This window comes from Trichomycterus rosablanca, chromosome 26, assembly GCF_030014385.1.
Source record: "Trichomycterus rosablanca isolate fTriRos1 chromosome 26, fTriRos1.hap1, whole genome shotgun sequence".
NCBI lineage: Eukaryota > Metazoa > Chordata > Actinopteri > Siluriformes > Trichomycteridae > Trichomycterus > Trichomycterus rosablanca.
This window is the reverse complement of record NC_086013.1, coordinates 17,498,101-17,513,100: the sequence shown is the minus strand read 5'-3', so window position 1 is coordinate 17,513,100 and position 15,000 is coordinate 17,498,101. Positions and strand designations below refer to the sequence as shown.

Here is a 15,000-nt window from a genome sequence, read left to right as displayed (position 1 = left end):
CACCGGAGCTCTGAGACCCGAGTATTTAATGTCTGCTAATGTTGCACTGGAGCTAAAATCTCTACAGTGTTGTGGGAGAAAGTATTCGCCCCCTTTGTGATTATTTTAAATACACTACATGGCCAAAAGTATGTGGACACCACTCCTAGTGATTGAATTTAGTGTTTTTCCGGCACATATATTGCTAAGGTGGATAATATGTTTTTAATATAAACACACGTGGTTTCAGAATGAGATAAACAACAAGCTCATGATCAGGCGTCCTTATACTTTTGTCCCATATAGTGTTTTTGTCACACTAAATTACTTCCAACATTTAAATAATCGTTTAATTAACATTTATTACTAATAAAACATTTCCAGTAAGGTTACAGACCTCGACAACCACCAGCACTTCGGCACGATAACATTTTCTGAAAGAACTTGTTGCATAGCCATTTCTCTGGCTCCTGGACTCCACTGAAACACAGCGAGAGCAGAGAGAGAGTTTTTCTTTAAATAGAAAGACGTGGGACCCTGATGATTCTCCTGTAGATTGGAGAGTCGGCCAAAACTTCTCAGCATTGATGTGAAAGATCTTCAGATGCTGGAAGTGTTGGTTTGTAGGGTGCAGTACTGGTCGTTACCTGCAGGGGCGCTGCAGTACTATATGTGGGTGATATAGGTGTTACATAACCTTTCTCACAGCAGTCAATAAATACTTTGATGATTTAATAATTGAACGTTTTGTGCTTTCTCGTGGCTTCTTGTAGGGTGGCAGGATAAATACCTTCATCATGCAGTAATTGTATACATTTATTTTGCAGGAGATCCAGTTTCGTAATAACGACCAAGATCTACTGGGGAGGACAGTAAGTGTCTCATTAGATTTTATAGCATCACGTTTAATTTGGGTGATAAGCCGTGGCACACAGTCGGTGTTCTGATACATCCAAGACGTTTTAAATAAGACTGAGGTCCAACTAACCAAGCACTTACTATAAAGCTTCTTTTGTGGGGATTCCCTAAACTGTTGATAGCATTTGGATCTCCCTTTATGAACCAGCCATACAGTGTGCACTATGTATTTGATTTGAGGCTTGGATTACAGTATCATGCCTACCTGCAATGCCAAGGAGGGTTCATACGGTTCATATGGAGATCCGTATCGCGCACGGAGCGTCACACACAGATCGTCGTTCCCCCCCCCCCCCCCCCCCCCGTCTCTGTGCAGCGCCGTCGATCAGCCAGCAGAGGGCGTGACTCGTGCTGGCTGATCGACGGCGCTGCACAGAAACCCCCCCCCCCCGACGAGCAGCGCAATTCCTCTCAAACGTTTCTGACACGTCTTCCTGTTACCTGCAGGGCGGAGACAGAGAGAGGCCTGTCCAGAAAACACATCATCGAAGGTAACGACGAAAATATCGTCCCTATAACAGAATAAATAAATAATCCAGGATTATCGACGAGGTTTTTGATTAGATTTTTCCCGTCAGGTCTTCGAGGCTCGTTATCCCGACTGCAGCTGGAGTACGTCGACATCGTGTTCGCTAATCGGAACGACGTCAACAGTCCGATGGAAGGTGAAGTACCGTCACGCACTGTCACGCCCTCCTTTTAGGGGTCTGATGTTCCTCCTTTTAGGGGTCTGATGTTCCTCCTTTTAGGGGTCTGATGTTCCTCCTTTTAGGGGTCTGATGTTCCTCCTTTTTGGTGTCTGATGTTCTTCCTTTTTGGTGTCTGATGTTCCTCCTTTTTGGGGTCTGATGTTCCTCCTTTTTGGTGTCTGAAGTTCTTCTTTTTGGTGTCTGATGTTCCTCCTTTTTGGGGTCTGATGTTCCTCCTTTTTGGTGTCTGAAGTTCTTCTTTTTGGTGTCTGATGTTCCTCCTTTTTGGGGTCTGATGTTCCTCCTTTTTGGTGTCTGAAGTTCTTCTTTTTGGTGTCTGATGTTCCTCCTTTTTGGTGTCTGATGTTCCTCCTTTTTGGTGTCTGATGTTCCTCCTTTTTGGGGTCTGATGTTCCTCCTTTTTGGTGTCTGATGTTCCTCCTTTTTGGGGTCTGATGTTCCTCCTTTTTGGGGTCTGATGTTCCTCCTTTTTGGTGTCTGAAGTTCTTCTTTTTGGTGTCTGATGTTCCTCCTTTTTGGTGTCTGATGTTCCTCCTTTTTGGGGTCTGATGTTCCTCCTTTTTGGTGTCTGAAGTTCTTCTTTTTGGTGTCTGATGTTCCTCCTTTTTGGTGTCTGATGTTCCTCCTTTTTGGGGTCTGATGTTCTCCTTTTAGGGGTCTGATGTTCCTCCTGTTTGGTGTCTGATGTTCCTCCTTTTATTTTATCCTATTATAATGAAATTGTTAATTTCATTAAATTATTACTGTATTATTCATGTGTGTGTGTGTGTGTGTGTGTGTGTGTGTGTGTGTGTGTGTGTGTGTGTGTTGCAGAGGTGGTACGCGCCATGACGTTTGTCATTAACCAGGGCATGGCCATGTACTGGGGGACGTCTCGCTGGAGCGCCATGGAGATCATGGTACGTTCAACTAATGCTGCATTCATCCTGGTCAGGGTCGCGGCGTGTCCAGCGTACCCATTATCACTGTGCGCGGGTTGGGATCGGTTGCTGGGCCTCGGCCGTCCATCCCCAACCGGACGTAGCCAATCAAATCTATATGTAGCCTCCCGACAGGCTGATGAGAATGTGATACGTAATTCTGCGTAATTTACCGCCGCGCAGCCCGGGCGCCAAATGCAGCATTAATCCACATTTATTTATATAACTACAGACTAGGCAGCGAAGTGTCAATATCAAGGCTGAAAATGATTTTTATTAATTTCAATTTTCTTTTTTTGATCCTGTGTAACTAACAGCAGGGAGTTGAGTTTTAACCCTGTAGTTTCTTCCTCTTTAAGTCTCTGTGCATTAAGTCTGCGCTGCTAAGTGCTTTTCCCAGTGATCAAAGTATCTCATAACACCAATAAAGATCCAATAACCTCAGACTGTAGACGGCTACGTCTGGAAAACATTCAGTCCCTGAGGGATGCGGCTGATGCGGTTTGATTTTCGGGTCTGTAGGTGCCGGAAGGTCAAAGTGTGAAAAATTGAGATCGGGAACTTAAAACTCGTGATGTAGATTAGAAGCATCACAGAGCTGCACACAGAGCAGAGGGGAGCTGCTGTGTCCCAAATACCACCATACAGACTATACAGGGTGCCTTATTAGATTTCAGCCAGTGGTGAGGATTCTGTTTTGAACACTCTATATACGATACTGTGTGTGGATTGAGACGCAGCCCTCCAGGTGTGATGTAATGTGATGTGATGTAATAAGGTGTAATGTTATGAGATATGATGTAATGCGGTATGGTTTAATGAGGTGTGATGTTATGTGATGTAATATGATGTGATGTAATGAGACATGTAATGAGACGTGATGCAGTAAAATGTGATGTAACGATGTGATAAGGTATGATGTTATGTGATGTCATGAGATGTGATGTACTGAGGTGTGATGTAATAAGGTATGATGTGATGTAACAAGACGTGGGTGTGTGTGCTCTCTGAATTAGGAGGCGTACTCGGTGGCGAGGCAGTTTAATCTGATCCCCCCGGTGTGTGAACAGGCCGAATATCACTACTTCCAGAGAGACAAAGTGGAGGTGCAGCTCCCCGAACTCTACCACAAAATCGGTCAGAACCTGTTTACAACCTGCACACAACCTACACACAACAGGTCAGAAGTTGTCCCAATACTTTTGTCCCTCTCTCTCTCTCTCTCTCTCAGGTGTGGGGGCGATGACCTGGTCTCCACTGGCGTGCGGGTTGATCACAGGTAAATACAGCGACGGTGTACCAGAGTGTTCCAGAGCCGCAATGAAGGTGAGGCGCTCACATTCTACTAAACTAAACCAGTAAACGACACATTACGAACAGACTTATCACAAACTATCATGAACTTTATCAATCAGTGCGAACAAAGTGATTATTTTCTCTGAATCATAAAAGAAAAATGAAGAGAAGGGGGGTGTCTGACCACAGAACTGATTCATCTGCCAAATCTGAGGTCTGAATCTGGAATGACACCAAATGACACATTTTTCAATGTGTTATAGCATAAGTGTGTGTGTGTGTGTGTGTGTGTGTGTGTGTGTGTGTGTGGTTGATGTAAAAATACAGAGCTTAATGCTGAAGTGCACTAGCGCTCACTGTCACTGCAGATCCACCCGAGTCGTTTCATTTTATACAACCACACTTTCAGCTTTCCTTCTACTGTACACTGTAAAACGTGTGGTGTGTGTGTGTGTGTGTGTGTGTTAGGGGTATCAGTGGTTAAAGGAGCGGGTGCACAGTGAGGAAGGCCGCAGGCAGCTGGCAAAAATTAAAGAGCTTCACATGCTGGCCGATCGACTCGGCTGCACCGCCGCCCAGCTCGCCATCGGTCAGTCTCAATATTCATAATAATAATAATAATATTAATATAATAATATAAATATAATAATAATATAATAATGATAATCTAATATATTTCTCTTTATGTTATGTAGCTTGGTGTTTGCGCAGTGAAGGTGTTAGTTCTGTTTTGTTGGGCGTCTCAAACACAGATCAACTACTGGAGAACCTGGGAGCTCTGCGGGTAACACACACACACACACACACACACACACACCACAGTGTAATAGTATAGTCCTGTAGATGTACAGTTATATTTGCAGTAGGTAAATGTGTCTGTGAGGGCGGCACGGTGGCTCGGTGGGTAGCACTGTCGCCTCACAGCAAGAAGGTCCTGGGTTCGATCCCCAGGTGGGGCGGTGCGGGTCTTTTCTGTGTGGAGTTTGCATGTTCTCCCCGTGTCCGTGTGGGTTTCCTCCGGGTGCTCCGGTTTCCTTCCACAGTCCAAAGATGTGCAAGTGAGGTGTATTGGCGACACTAAAATTGTCCATGACTGTGTTTGATGTAAACTTGTGAACTGTAGAATAATGAGTAACTACCGTTCCTGTCATGAATGTAACCAAAGTGTAAAACATGACGTTAAAATCCTAATAAACAAACAAACCATCGTGTCTGTGAGGTTAATGGGAGCTTTTAAATGCTGTCACAGTAGCTAGAAGTCCTAGAGAGCAGAATTATTTCAGGAGGGATGATATCTGTCTCCCGTATCTACAAAACCGACACTGGCCGATCTGTGGTGTCTGTAAGCTCATGTGTTGAGGCACGAGCCTCTCTTTTTTGAGGAAGCTGTCGTGTGATTATGAAATCTTAGATTTTCTGTGGTGAGGACTCGTGCTCATCCAGGTCTGATTCATGTTTCATTCCCTCTGATCCTCTCTGGTTCTGTGCAGGTTCTCTCTCAGATGACTCCTCAGACGGTGAGTGAGATCGACGCCCTGCTCGGTAACAAACCGCACTCCAAAAAGGAATCACGGGCGTGAGAGAGGAACGGCGGGCCGGTACGAGACGGGACGCAGAACGACATGAGACCGGGATCGAGCGTGGCTGGGATCGGTGATAATGGATGGACGAGTCCGAAGGATTGCTTTCGCTTCCTCCCCCTCCTGTATACAACCTGCATCTTCCTGCATGGCTCCTGCGACCACCGGGCTTCCAGAACGATCCAAACATAACCCACGGCTGATCCTTTATATCATCTATAACTACACTTCTAAAAAATAAAGCAGAGTTTTTACTCTCGAGGAGAAAGACAACGAGAAAAACTGGATTATTTACGCAGTTGATGCGAGAAACGGAACATCACGTCTTCCAGATGAAGCAGTTTTAGGAGGATTGGACCAAAAACATACTCCCTCTGCCAGAATTCAGTATGATGGTTTCAGGTGTGTGTGTGTGTGTGTGTGTGTGTGTGTGTGTATGTTAGTCAAAGTCTTTTGTATCCCACAACAGGCATCATTCCAGGATGGCTAACATGTGCTTCCTTCAAGACATGTTTAGCCAGCCGACAGAAAGACAGGGAGATGGGGGAGACGAGGAGAAGCCGTCATCACCATCATCATCATCATCATCGTGAACGTTTTATACTGACCCGACCTGCATTTCCACCGGTTTAAAAGCAGAAACCAGTTTATAACTCGAGGCCGACGTTTCCTGATGCGTGGCATTAAAATAACAAATGTGGAGGATCTAACGAGGCTCATTGCTGATGAAGAGGACTTGTTTCTGATACACCCCTGTTCCATTTGGAAGGGAGTTCCTTGGGTAGGCAGCATCTTGGGCAGCATTAGTACTTCCAAGATGAAAACCGTCCCATAAAAAATAAACAACGCTGTGTAAGATTCCAAGACTTTGGCAAATTTCAAAAAAGCATGCATGTCAGCAATCCCATGATTCACTTTGCCAGACCAGAGCTTTGCTGAATAATGCAACCAAACAATCGTCCTCAACTGAACACAAGATGTTTGAGATTTTTAGACAGGACATGCCATCCCTTGATTTTAAGCTCCTGATGAAAGGGGAAGAGGTTCTAATGCTGTTCTCATTTGGGCTCTGGGACCATGCCGGCTGAAAACATCAGGGTTGTGTGTTTGTGTGTGTGTGGGGGGGTGTTCGAAACTGATTTGGATTTTAACATCACAGCATCACAGACCGAACATGCAAATAATCAACCTTCTTCCTCCATCATCCTCCCCTATAACTGTGCGCATGACCCTTTAAAATAGCCCCCACTGTGTGTGTGTGTGTGTGTGTGTGTGTGTGTGTGTGTGTGTGTGTGTGTAATCTCTGGACTGTATCATTTGCACAATCTGATCTGGGTCTAAAGTCAGAAGCGAACGTCCGAGTCCTGGTGTTTATCAGACCTGCATCCACAGTGTGTGTTTGTGAAAGATTGCAATCAGTGTGGGGACATGACGCAGTGCTGATCTATACACACACACATGAAGTGTTTCCATCCAAAGGTCTTACGCACAACTCCAAAAAGTTAGAGGTGTGTTTCCACTGACTCTTGTGTGGACGTAAATGCATGCACGATGGCGCAGTGTGTAACACTGTCGCCTCAAAGCAAGAAGGGTCTGGGTTTGATTCCCTTTCCAGTCGGCAAGGGTCCTTTCTGTGTGGATTTTGCATGTTCTCCCCATGTCTGCATGGGTTTCCTCAGCAAGTCCAAAGACATGCAGTCAGGTTAATTGGAGCTACTAAAAAGTGTGTGTGTGTGTGTGTGTGTGTGTGTGTGTGTGTGTGTGTGTGTGTGTGTGTGTTTCAGTGTTTGCCCTATGATAGACTGGCAACCTGTCTGGGGTTTTTCCTGCCATTTGCCCAATGAATCGGACCCACCGTGACCCTGACCAGAATAAAGCTGTGGTAAAACAGACGATTAATAAATAAATAAAATATTTTAAATTATTATTTCAATACTTGAGAGAGTATCTCATCGTTTGGAGATACTAAGTCATTAATATCTCAAAATAATGGCACATCATTTCATTTAATAATAATAAAATTATAATTAGGTGCTGGATTTTATTTTGATTTTGGATTTTAGGAATGAGCTGATTTTTCCAACCTGCCTTTTCATAAAAATTTCATAAGATTATAAATTAAAAACACAGCCACAGCTTAGAGATTGGACTAAATCGCAAATTCTACTCAGCTCTAGTTCTTTATAGAACTACTGATGTACAGTATATTTTATTAAACATTTTATATGCTGCCTATGATTTGGGTAAAATCCACTCGTCCAGTCTTAAGGTTAGACCTAATCTCAACTGGCTTTCTATAAAGTATGTATTACCATATATTTATACATTTTATTTGTAAATGAGCAGCAGTTGAATGGAAACTACGATGGCGTATTAGGGCCACTGTAAAAAAATATTTTGAACTTTTGATTTCAAGAATAAAGTCGAAATATTACGGCCAAAGAGTGTGCAGCCGTCGTAGGCTTGTCAGTTCAGAGAAGCTCTGGTCTCAGTACCTGGATCGGCCTCCACTACACGTTACTGTGGTTATCCAGTAACCTGTGATTACTTTTGGGTGGTTGTTTGTATTGTACGCTTCCATCCACATGACATGGCGACTAAACCCATAAATGCAACCATTTATAGAGATGCCATACGTTTATCGTACGAGTCCATATGGCAAAAGGCGCTGGGGCCTCGGTTGAAGTACTGGTGACGACGCAGACGCTGGTGCACGTCACACGTTCTTCTAAATAAACACAGTTTTTTGCAAAGCGGTTTGAACGTCCTTACGCTAATAACAAACTGGTGCTGATGTGCCAGAGGATTGGGGATTCTTTATTTGTGAAACTGATATGAAAGTATAACTTTACCAAATCATGAACATCCCTCATTTTAACACGAGGAGGGAGCTATGGTCATAATATTTTCACTTTATTCTCGAAATTGAAACTCGAAATTACAGTTACCCTAATACACCGCTGTAGGAAACACTGTGGTTGTGGGTTTGAGATGATTTATGACTGTTATACTGTGGGTTTTGTTAGTTGAGGATGAGCTGAAGATCCTGTGTGAGAGAGAAGCTTTTATTATGGACACTGAAGGATCTTTTAGTTCATTTGAGGATCATGAATCTCGGATCATGTTCTGAAAATGTATTTTTGCACACAGTTTAGTCTGAAATGGTATCAGACTGACTGATGGGTTTAGTTGGGGGTTAATTTGATGAGTCACTGCACTCATCGATCCCTCATGAACCAAAGGAAATGATTTGGAACACAGCTGGAGTGTGTTCTGCCCAGCAACAGCGGAGAGTCGCCTGGATTCTTCTCTTCTGTGTTTATTTATTTACTCACTTTGATTGTTTGAGAAAAATACCCACCATGCCAACCATGCCCATGAGTTCAGTTATCAAGATTATTTCGGTTTGTAGATGAAATTAACTTGGTATTCGTTCATGAATCGTTTAATCGATTCACCCGAGTCACTTTAAAATGATTCAGTTTTGAGTTACCCATTGATGCTTATGAACAGAAACCTTTAATTCAGTCAAGCTGAACAATGTGCAGAAAATATCCACAAATCACAGCCTAAATGATAAAAGTGCACATTTATTTATTAGCAGTTCAATAAAGCGATCAATATATAGATTCTAATTTCCAGAAAAGTTGGGACATTTTGTACAACACACTTAAGATTAGAGGATCCCAGCCAGCATGTCAAGTTTAGTTCTTATTATATTATTATTATGTTTTATTAGATGTTATCTTACATTTATATTCAAATTTAAGTGCAATATTAAATTAGTGTGAAATTGCAATAGTAATTTCATTTTATTTTCATGACAGGGTGCCAATCATATCTGCGTGCAGATTCGGGGATTATTGTATTATTATATAGTTATTGTATTATTAAACTGATTATTATGATTTACATGAAATTAGTGAAAAGTGGAAATTTTGCAAATTTAATAAATTATCTATAATAATGAAGTCACTTTTTAAAAATGTAATTATGATTTTATTTATAAAAATATTCATATAAAAGTCATATAATCTCTGATAATTTTCCATGTCAATTACAGCACTGAACTGAATATTAAATACTGTGATGTATAGTGTAGCTGAATATCAGGACATATTTAACAGATCTAATAGACTTGACTGGGATCCTCTAATTCAACTTGTGTTGGTGAATGTTATTATTTTCCAGACCAGCAATAAGATATCAATATAAAGTCAAGGTTTGGGTGTAAACGGTTAGAATCATTCTGAATTTCAGGGCAGTGATGCAAATCCCTTTACTGCTGAGGTGAATCTATAGGTGAGACTCATCTATGATGACGATTGTTACTAATGTTAACAGCTGATAATGTAAATAATGTAATGTATGAGTTAATTATGAAGAAAAGTTTAGCTAAAGCTGAACTCATGTTCAAATGAGAATGCTTTGAACTGCTTCTTTTTATGTGGCTGTATGATAGTTAGCAGTAATATAAATAGTCTGAACAGTGTGTATATATACACAACAGAGCACAGAACTCTAGAACTCCATAACTCTGCCTGTATCTCTTCTATTTTATTGTCTTGCACCAAGAAGAAAAGAAATGATTCAATCAAAACTCTGTATCGAATGTATCTTGCTTGCCTTTAAAAAAATGAAGAAACTTACCATAATGTTTTTAGCCTCTTTAATCAGTGTAAGTTGTGTTGTGTGATTGTGCACCAAAACTACATGCATTTACACAAAACACTGAGAATACATGAACAGTGTGTCCTGATTAGTGTATTTTGAAATTGGTTCGCATCTTTAGGACTACGCAGTCTAGGACTACGCAACTCTCTCCTCTTGTGTTGGCGCCTCAACAGGACAGTCTCTTTTGCAGCAGAGGTGCACAGAGGTAAATTCTTAACCTCTTTCAAGTGTCTGCTGTGTTGGCCAGGGGTGTTAGACTGCACTCATTGGACTTATATTTAAACCTGTGAAAATTTTAAGAACACTTCACTAAAAATATGGTTGAAATTTCATTCACATTTTAAAAAAGTTGAGAGGGTATAAAAACAATTAAAACACAGAAAGCGATCATTTGTAAATTGTAAATTGACTTTTTTTAATTTATTTATTAAACCACTTTAATTTAATTTTTTAATTTAATTTTTTTAATTTATTTATCAACCACTTTATCTTTGTCAGGGTTGCAGCCGGTCTGTTTACTGACATGATCACAATGTCAACAAAGTCCAGAATTGCAGTTGATTCTTTGGGCTTGTGCTCAGCTATACTAAAATAATACACAGCAAAAACGTGTGTTGTGATCTGACGCATCAATCTTTTAGGTAGTTAAAAAATAATACTAAAAGTATTTTCCTGGCCAGCAATCTAATCAGGTTTTCATTTTATTTAATCTATTCCATCATTTTACTACTGAAAACAGTAGTTTGAAAACAGTATCAGGCTGCATGTACAAACCACATACCCAATACTCAGCTTAATTAGGATAACAGTCTTATCACCATAATGACATTTTGGACGAAAAGGTTTGTAGTTCAATCTTTCACTTATACAAAATCACTGCACAGCAATGAAATACAGAACACGTCCCTTATTAGTATGTTAACGTTTGACCTTTTTTTAAAATTTATTTAACCTTTATTTAACCAGGCAAGTCATTAAGAACTGCTTCTTATTTACAATGGCAGCCTGGCAAAAGGCAAAGCCTCTTGAGGAACAATCATACAAACAAATTTACATTACCTTAACTGCACAGTTTGCTTTACATTTCAGCTTTATATGTCATCATATTTTAATTCTAGATGCATTACAAATAACTCTTTTTTTTTTAACCATTTTAGAACAAAATAAACACAAGTAAACAAGTTGTTGTCAAATCCAGACTCACTAACTGAGATTCTGGTGCGTATCTCTTTAAATACATGTCATGTGACTAAACAGTTCCATTTCATTGGTTCAGCTAGCAAGCTGTGTCTCAAATCACACGCCTTGCACTAAGTAGTGTGCTAAGTAAACAGCACTTCAGTATGCAGTTTAGAACGCATCCTGAAATATTTTTGTCTTCAGTAGTATAATTATTTCCTAACAAAAGTTACAATTTTAAAATTTGATAAACACATATATATATAAATATACTGATATAATACTGCAGTATGTCAAAATTGACTTTATTGCACAGAAGTGAGCCTAATCTCACAATTTTAGCTGCATTTCAAGACCACGTGGCCACAATCAAAGGCTCTAATTGGCTTATCCTGTGTAGAGACCCGCCCCTTTTGTTAAAAAGCGTTGCATTCCAAAGCTGCAATCCACCGTTAACTTTTACATTTTATGCATATAAATATATATATTTTTATTATTGTCATACATTTTCACATGCTTTCAAATGTGGTAATATTACGCTTTGCTTGTAGCGGTTAGCCTAGCACGTTGGGATTTACGTGCGCGGACCCTGGTCACGTGATCGCAATTCTGGGCATCTGATTGGCTCAGGCGCTGTACAGGCGCGCTCCCGTACGTGTCACCTTGCTGGTCACGGTGCTGCTGGAGGATCTGAGAGTCACCCCGAAAAATCCAACCTCCAAATTAAGCACAAAAACCTGGAAACACAGCAGCCATGGCAGCCGCGTCGGGTTCTGCTAAACCCAAAAGCTCTCCGAAGTCCATCAAGTTCCTCTTCGGCGGCCTGGCCGGGTATGTAGAGCAGTGTTTGTTATTAAAGGGTCACTTTCAGTTATTCTCTGTAGAATCGGGTTGCCAGATTGGTCTGCTTGTTTTCGTTTTATTTAATAGTTAATGACGATGGTTTTTTCACATAAATCATTATTAAATCACATCTAACGGTTTCCTTCTCCAATAGGGAAGGATAACTGTATCAGAATTGCATTACAACAGCACAGAACGGGTTAGGGTTAATAAAATTGAATATAACTAGATATGTATTAAAGCTTTTTAAAGTAAATTGAGGTGTCATTAATGTTCTGCTTTGTACAGCAGGGTTGCCAGATTGGTGTTCTTGCTTGGATGTCATTTCACGCTTCATGTCAAGGCCTGATTTGTATTCACCATAATTAACCATGTTGAAACCATATATTAACCATATATACAAGTACTCTGATATGAACTGACCATTGTTTATAATAGTAGGGTTCACAATCACGAGTAAGTTACAGCAAGCATCAAAATATCAGTGTTTTTGTGTTCCATCTCATGTTTCTGTGTTTGAGGAATACATACATTTTTGTTTACCCACCCTGTTGTATTATTTTATGAAGTATAGAGTAGCTCAACCATCATAACAACCGTCACTCCTTTTGGTTAAGTTTTCCACAAGATTTAAACTGTGTCTGTGGGAATTTGTGAGGTAAGGCTTGATAATTAGAGAAAACACTTGCTATCGGTATTCGGTTCATCCCAAAGGTGTTTAGTGGGGTTAAAGATGCTTTATGGACCTGTTGCTGTTATATGAGTTCTTGCGTCTGATTGGCTCAGGTGCTGTACATGGTGCTCCTGTCCCATTGCTGATTTCAGTGCTGCTGGTGGTTCAAAGTACCAGAGTCCGAGACACCCTGAAAAATGTATCATAATTTTAAAGTTATTCAGTGGGGTTGAGGATCCTTAATGGACCTCAACTTTGTGCACATGGAACCAGTCACTGAACTGGATGTTTGTAGAGAGTCGTACTGCCTGCAGAAAGCCATGCTATGGTCTTTATGTTCTTCCACTATTGACCAGACAGCAGGGGTCACTGTTGCAGCAGCAGCAATGAGGAGAAACCCTTTCTGGCCTTTTCTTTCTCAGAGACGCCTTACTGTGTCTGTCAAAGACCTGGCCAGGCTGGTAGCACGGCTGAGGCTTAACTCACAAGCTTCTACCCTGACAAATTACAGCTTTTTGCATTTCCACGTTTTGCTTTCATTTGGATGTATCCAACCTCCCTATGCACTTCCTGAAGAGTGTTTGGTGTCTGTGGAGCGCCCGACCGGGTCAGTAGCACTGCAGTGGAAAAATGTTGGTTGAGCGTCTGACCGTCTACCCCTCTCTCGTTCAGGATGGGTGCGACGGTGTTTGTACAGCCTCTGGATCTGGTGAAGAACAGGATGCAGCTCAGTGGTCAGGGTTCGAAGGCTCGCGAGTACAAGACCAGCCTGCACGCGGTGGCCAGCATCCTGCGCAACGAGGGAGTCGGGGGCATCTACACTGGGTAAGAGGGCACTCACAGGGTATATACAGTTAGTGAAGTATTCAAACGGTTGGCTGGAATGATGCCCACAGGCTAAGGGTCATTATGGAACATTTATGGCAGGTAAAGAGGCAGCTACACTGGGTGAAAGGTCAGTAATGTGACGTGGGCATCAATTTGAGGGGCATCTGATGGGAGGTTCGTGGACTTTTACTCCAGATAATGTGTGAACATGGTCTGATGAAGTCTCCTCTCTCTCTCTCTCTCTCTCTCCCTCCCTCTCTCTCTCTGACTCTAGTCTCTCGGCCGGGCTCCTCAGACAGGCCACCTACACCACCACACGTCTGGGGATCTACACGATCCTGTTTGAGAAGCTCACCAAAAGTGATGGGACACCACCAAGCTTCATCATGAAGGCCTTGATCGGCATGACCGCCGGGGCGATAGGTGCTTTTGTGGGCACTCCGGCCGAGGTGGCACTCATCCGCATGACCGCAGATGGACGGTGAGCACAGAGACTCAGAATGTGTGTGTGTGTGTGTGTTTTCCTCTAGATTCAAGTTGTGATGCTGCCCCAAATACAACATACACTATATATATATATATATATTTGATAAAAGTATGTAAACACCCCTACTTTGTCAAAACGAGCTTTCTAAAGACACGCATATCTACGTGGCGCTCCGTGTTTCTGAACATGTTCGGGTTACGTACCATCATCTGAATAACACTCTTTGAGAGTCACAGACACCCGATTTCTTCCTAAATCCACTCTGACGTCGCTCTTGTCGAGTGTCTGAGGGAAGGGGTACAAACACCCGGAAGTTGCAAACGGAGGATAAACGTCATGATGGCTGTCTGGCACCCATCTCATCGCTCCAACGCAGAAGCTACATGTACTGAGGAGCCGATGCACGTTGTTTTGTTCAGATTGCTTTGTCCTAGTGAAAGTTATTACAGAATATTCGGCCTTTGAGTGAATCTCCCTGTAGTAATACTAATACTACTATTACTACTACTAATAGTAATAATAACAATAATAATAATAATAATGTATTTTCTCATTCTCTCCTTTTCATTCTCTCAGTCTCCCCCCAGATCAGAGGAGAGGTTATAAAAACGTATTTAATGCCCTCATTCGAATTACCAAAGAAGAGGGGATCACAACACTCTGGAGGGTAAGTGTGTGATTGTGTGTGTGATTGTGTGTGTGATTGTGTGTGTGATTGTGTGTGTGATTGTGTGTGTGATTGTGTGTGTGATTGTGTGTGTGTGGGTGTGTCTGTGTGAGAGCAGACTAGGAATTGGAAGTTTGTCACTCTGGGCCCTTGAGCAAGGCCCTTAACTCTCAACTGCTTAGATTGTAGTCATTATTCTTTATAAACAGTACGATTAATTTAGATCCAGCAGAACTACACAACACA

The 15,000-nt window shown here is 41.7% G+C and overlaps 2 protein-coding genes and 1 long non-coding RNA gene across 3 annotated transcripts in view; 2 read left to right on the top strand and 1 right to left on the bottom strand.

Moving 5' to 3' along the window:
• Positions 1-7,430, top strand: part of LOC134303226 (voltage-gated potassium channel subunit beta-3) — a 19,711-nt gene extending 12,281 nt beyond the window's left edge. The window contains exons 6-14 of the mRNA XM_062988564.1: positions 807-851; positions 1,345-1,388; positions 1,476-1,562; positions 2,421-2,506; positions 3,544-3,664; positions 3,759-3,853; positions 4,292-4,412; positions 4,519-4,607; positions 5,314-7,430. Coding sequence (XP_062844634.1) covers positions 807-851; positions 1,345-1,388; positions 1,476-1,562; positions 2,421-2,506; positions 3,544-3,664; positions 3,759-3,853; positions 4,292-4,412; positions 4,519-4,607; positions 5,314-5,403 — 778 coding nt within the window. The 3' untranslated portion in view covers positions 5,404-7,430. The remainder of the gene's footprint in view (positions 1-806; positions 852-1,344; positions 1,389-1,475; positions 1,563-2,420; positions 2,507-3,543; positions 3,665-3,758; positions 3,854-4,291; positions 4,413-4,518; positions 4,608-5,313) is intronic.
• A 2,628-nt stretch (positions 7,431-10,058) lies between these two features.
• Positions 10,059-11,270, bottom strand: LOC134303601 (uncharacterized). Its single transcript, XR_010007669.1, has 2 exons — positions 11,137-11,270; positions 10,059-10,361 (listed from the first exon to the last, which is right to left on the bottom strand). It is a non-coding gene; the product is annotated as an uncharacterized LOC134303601 (long non-coding RNA).
• Positions 11,271-11,905: 635 nt separating this feature from the next.
• Positions 11,906-15,000, top strand: part of slc25a11 (solute carrier family 25 member 11) — a 6,714-nt gene continuing 3,619 nt past the window's right edge. The window contains exons 1-4 of the mRNA XM_062988660.1: positions 11,906-12,087; positions 13,445-13,597; positions 13,875-14,081; positions 14,664-14,754. Of these exons, the coding sequence (XP_062844730.1) occupies positions 12,011-12,087; positions 13,445-13,597; positions 13,875-14,081; positions 14,664-14,754 (528 nt within the window). The 5' untranslated portion in view covers positions 11,906-12,010. The remainder of the gene's footprint in view (positions 12,088-13,444; positions 13,598-13,874; positions 14,082-14,663; positions 14,755-15,000) is intronic.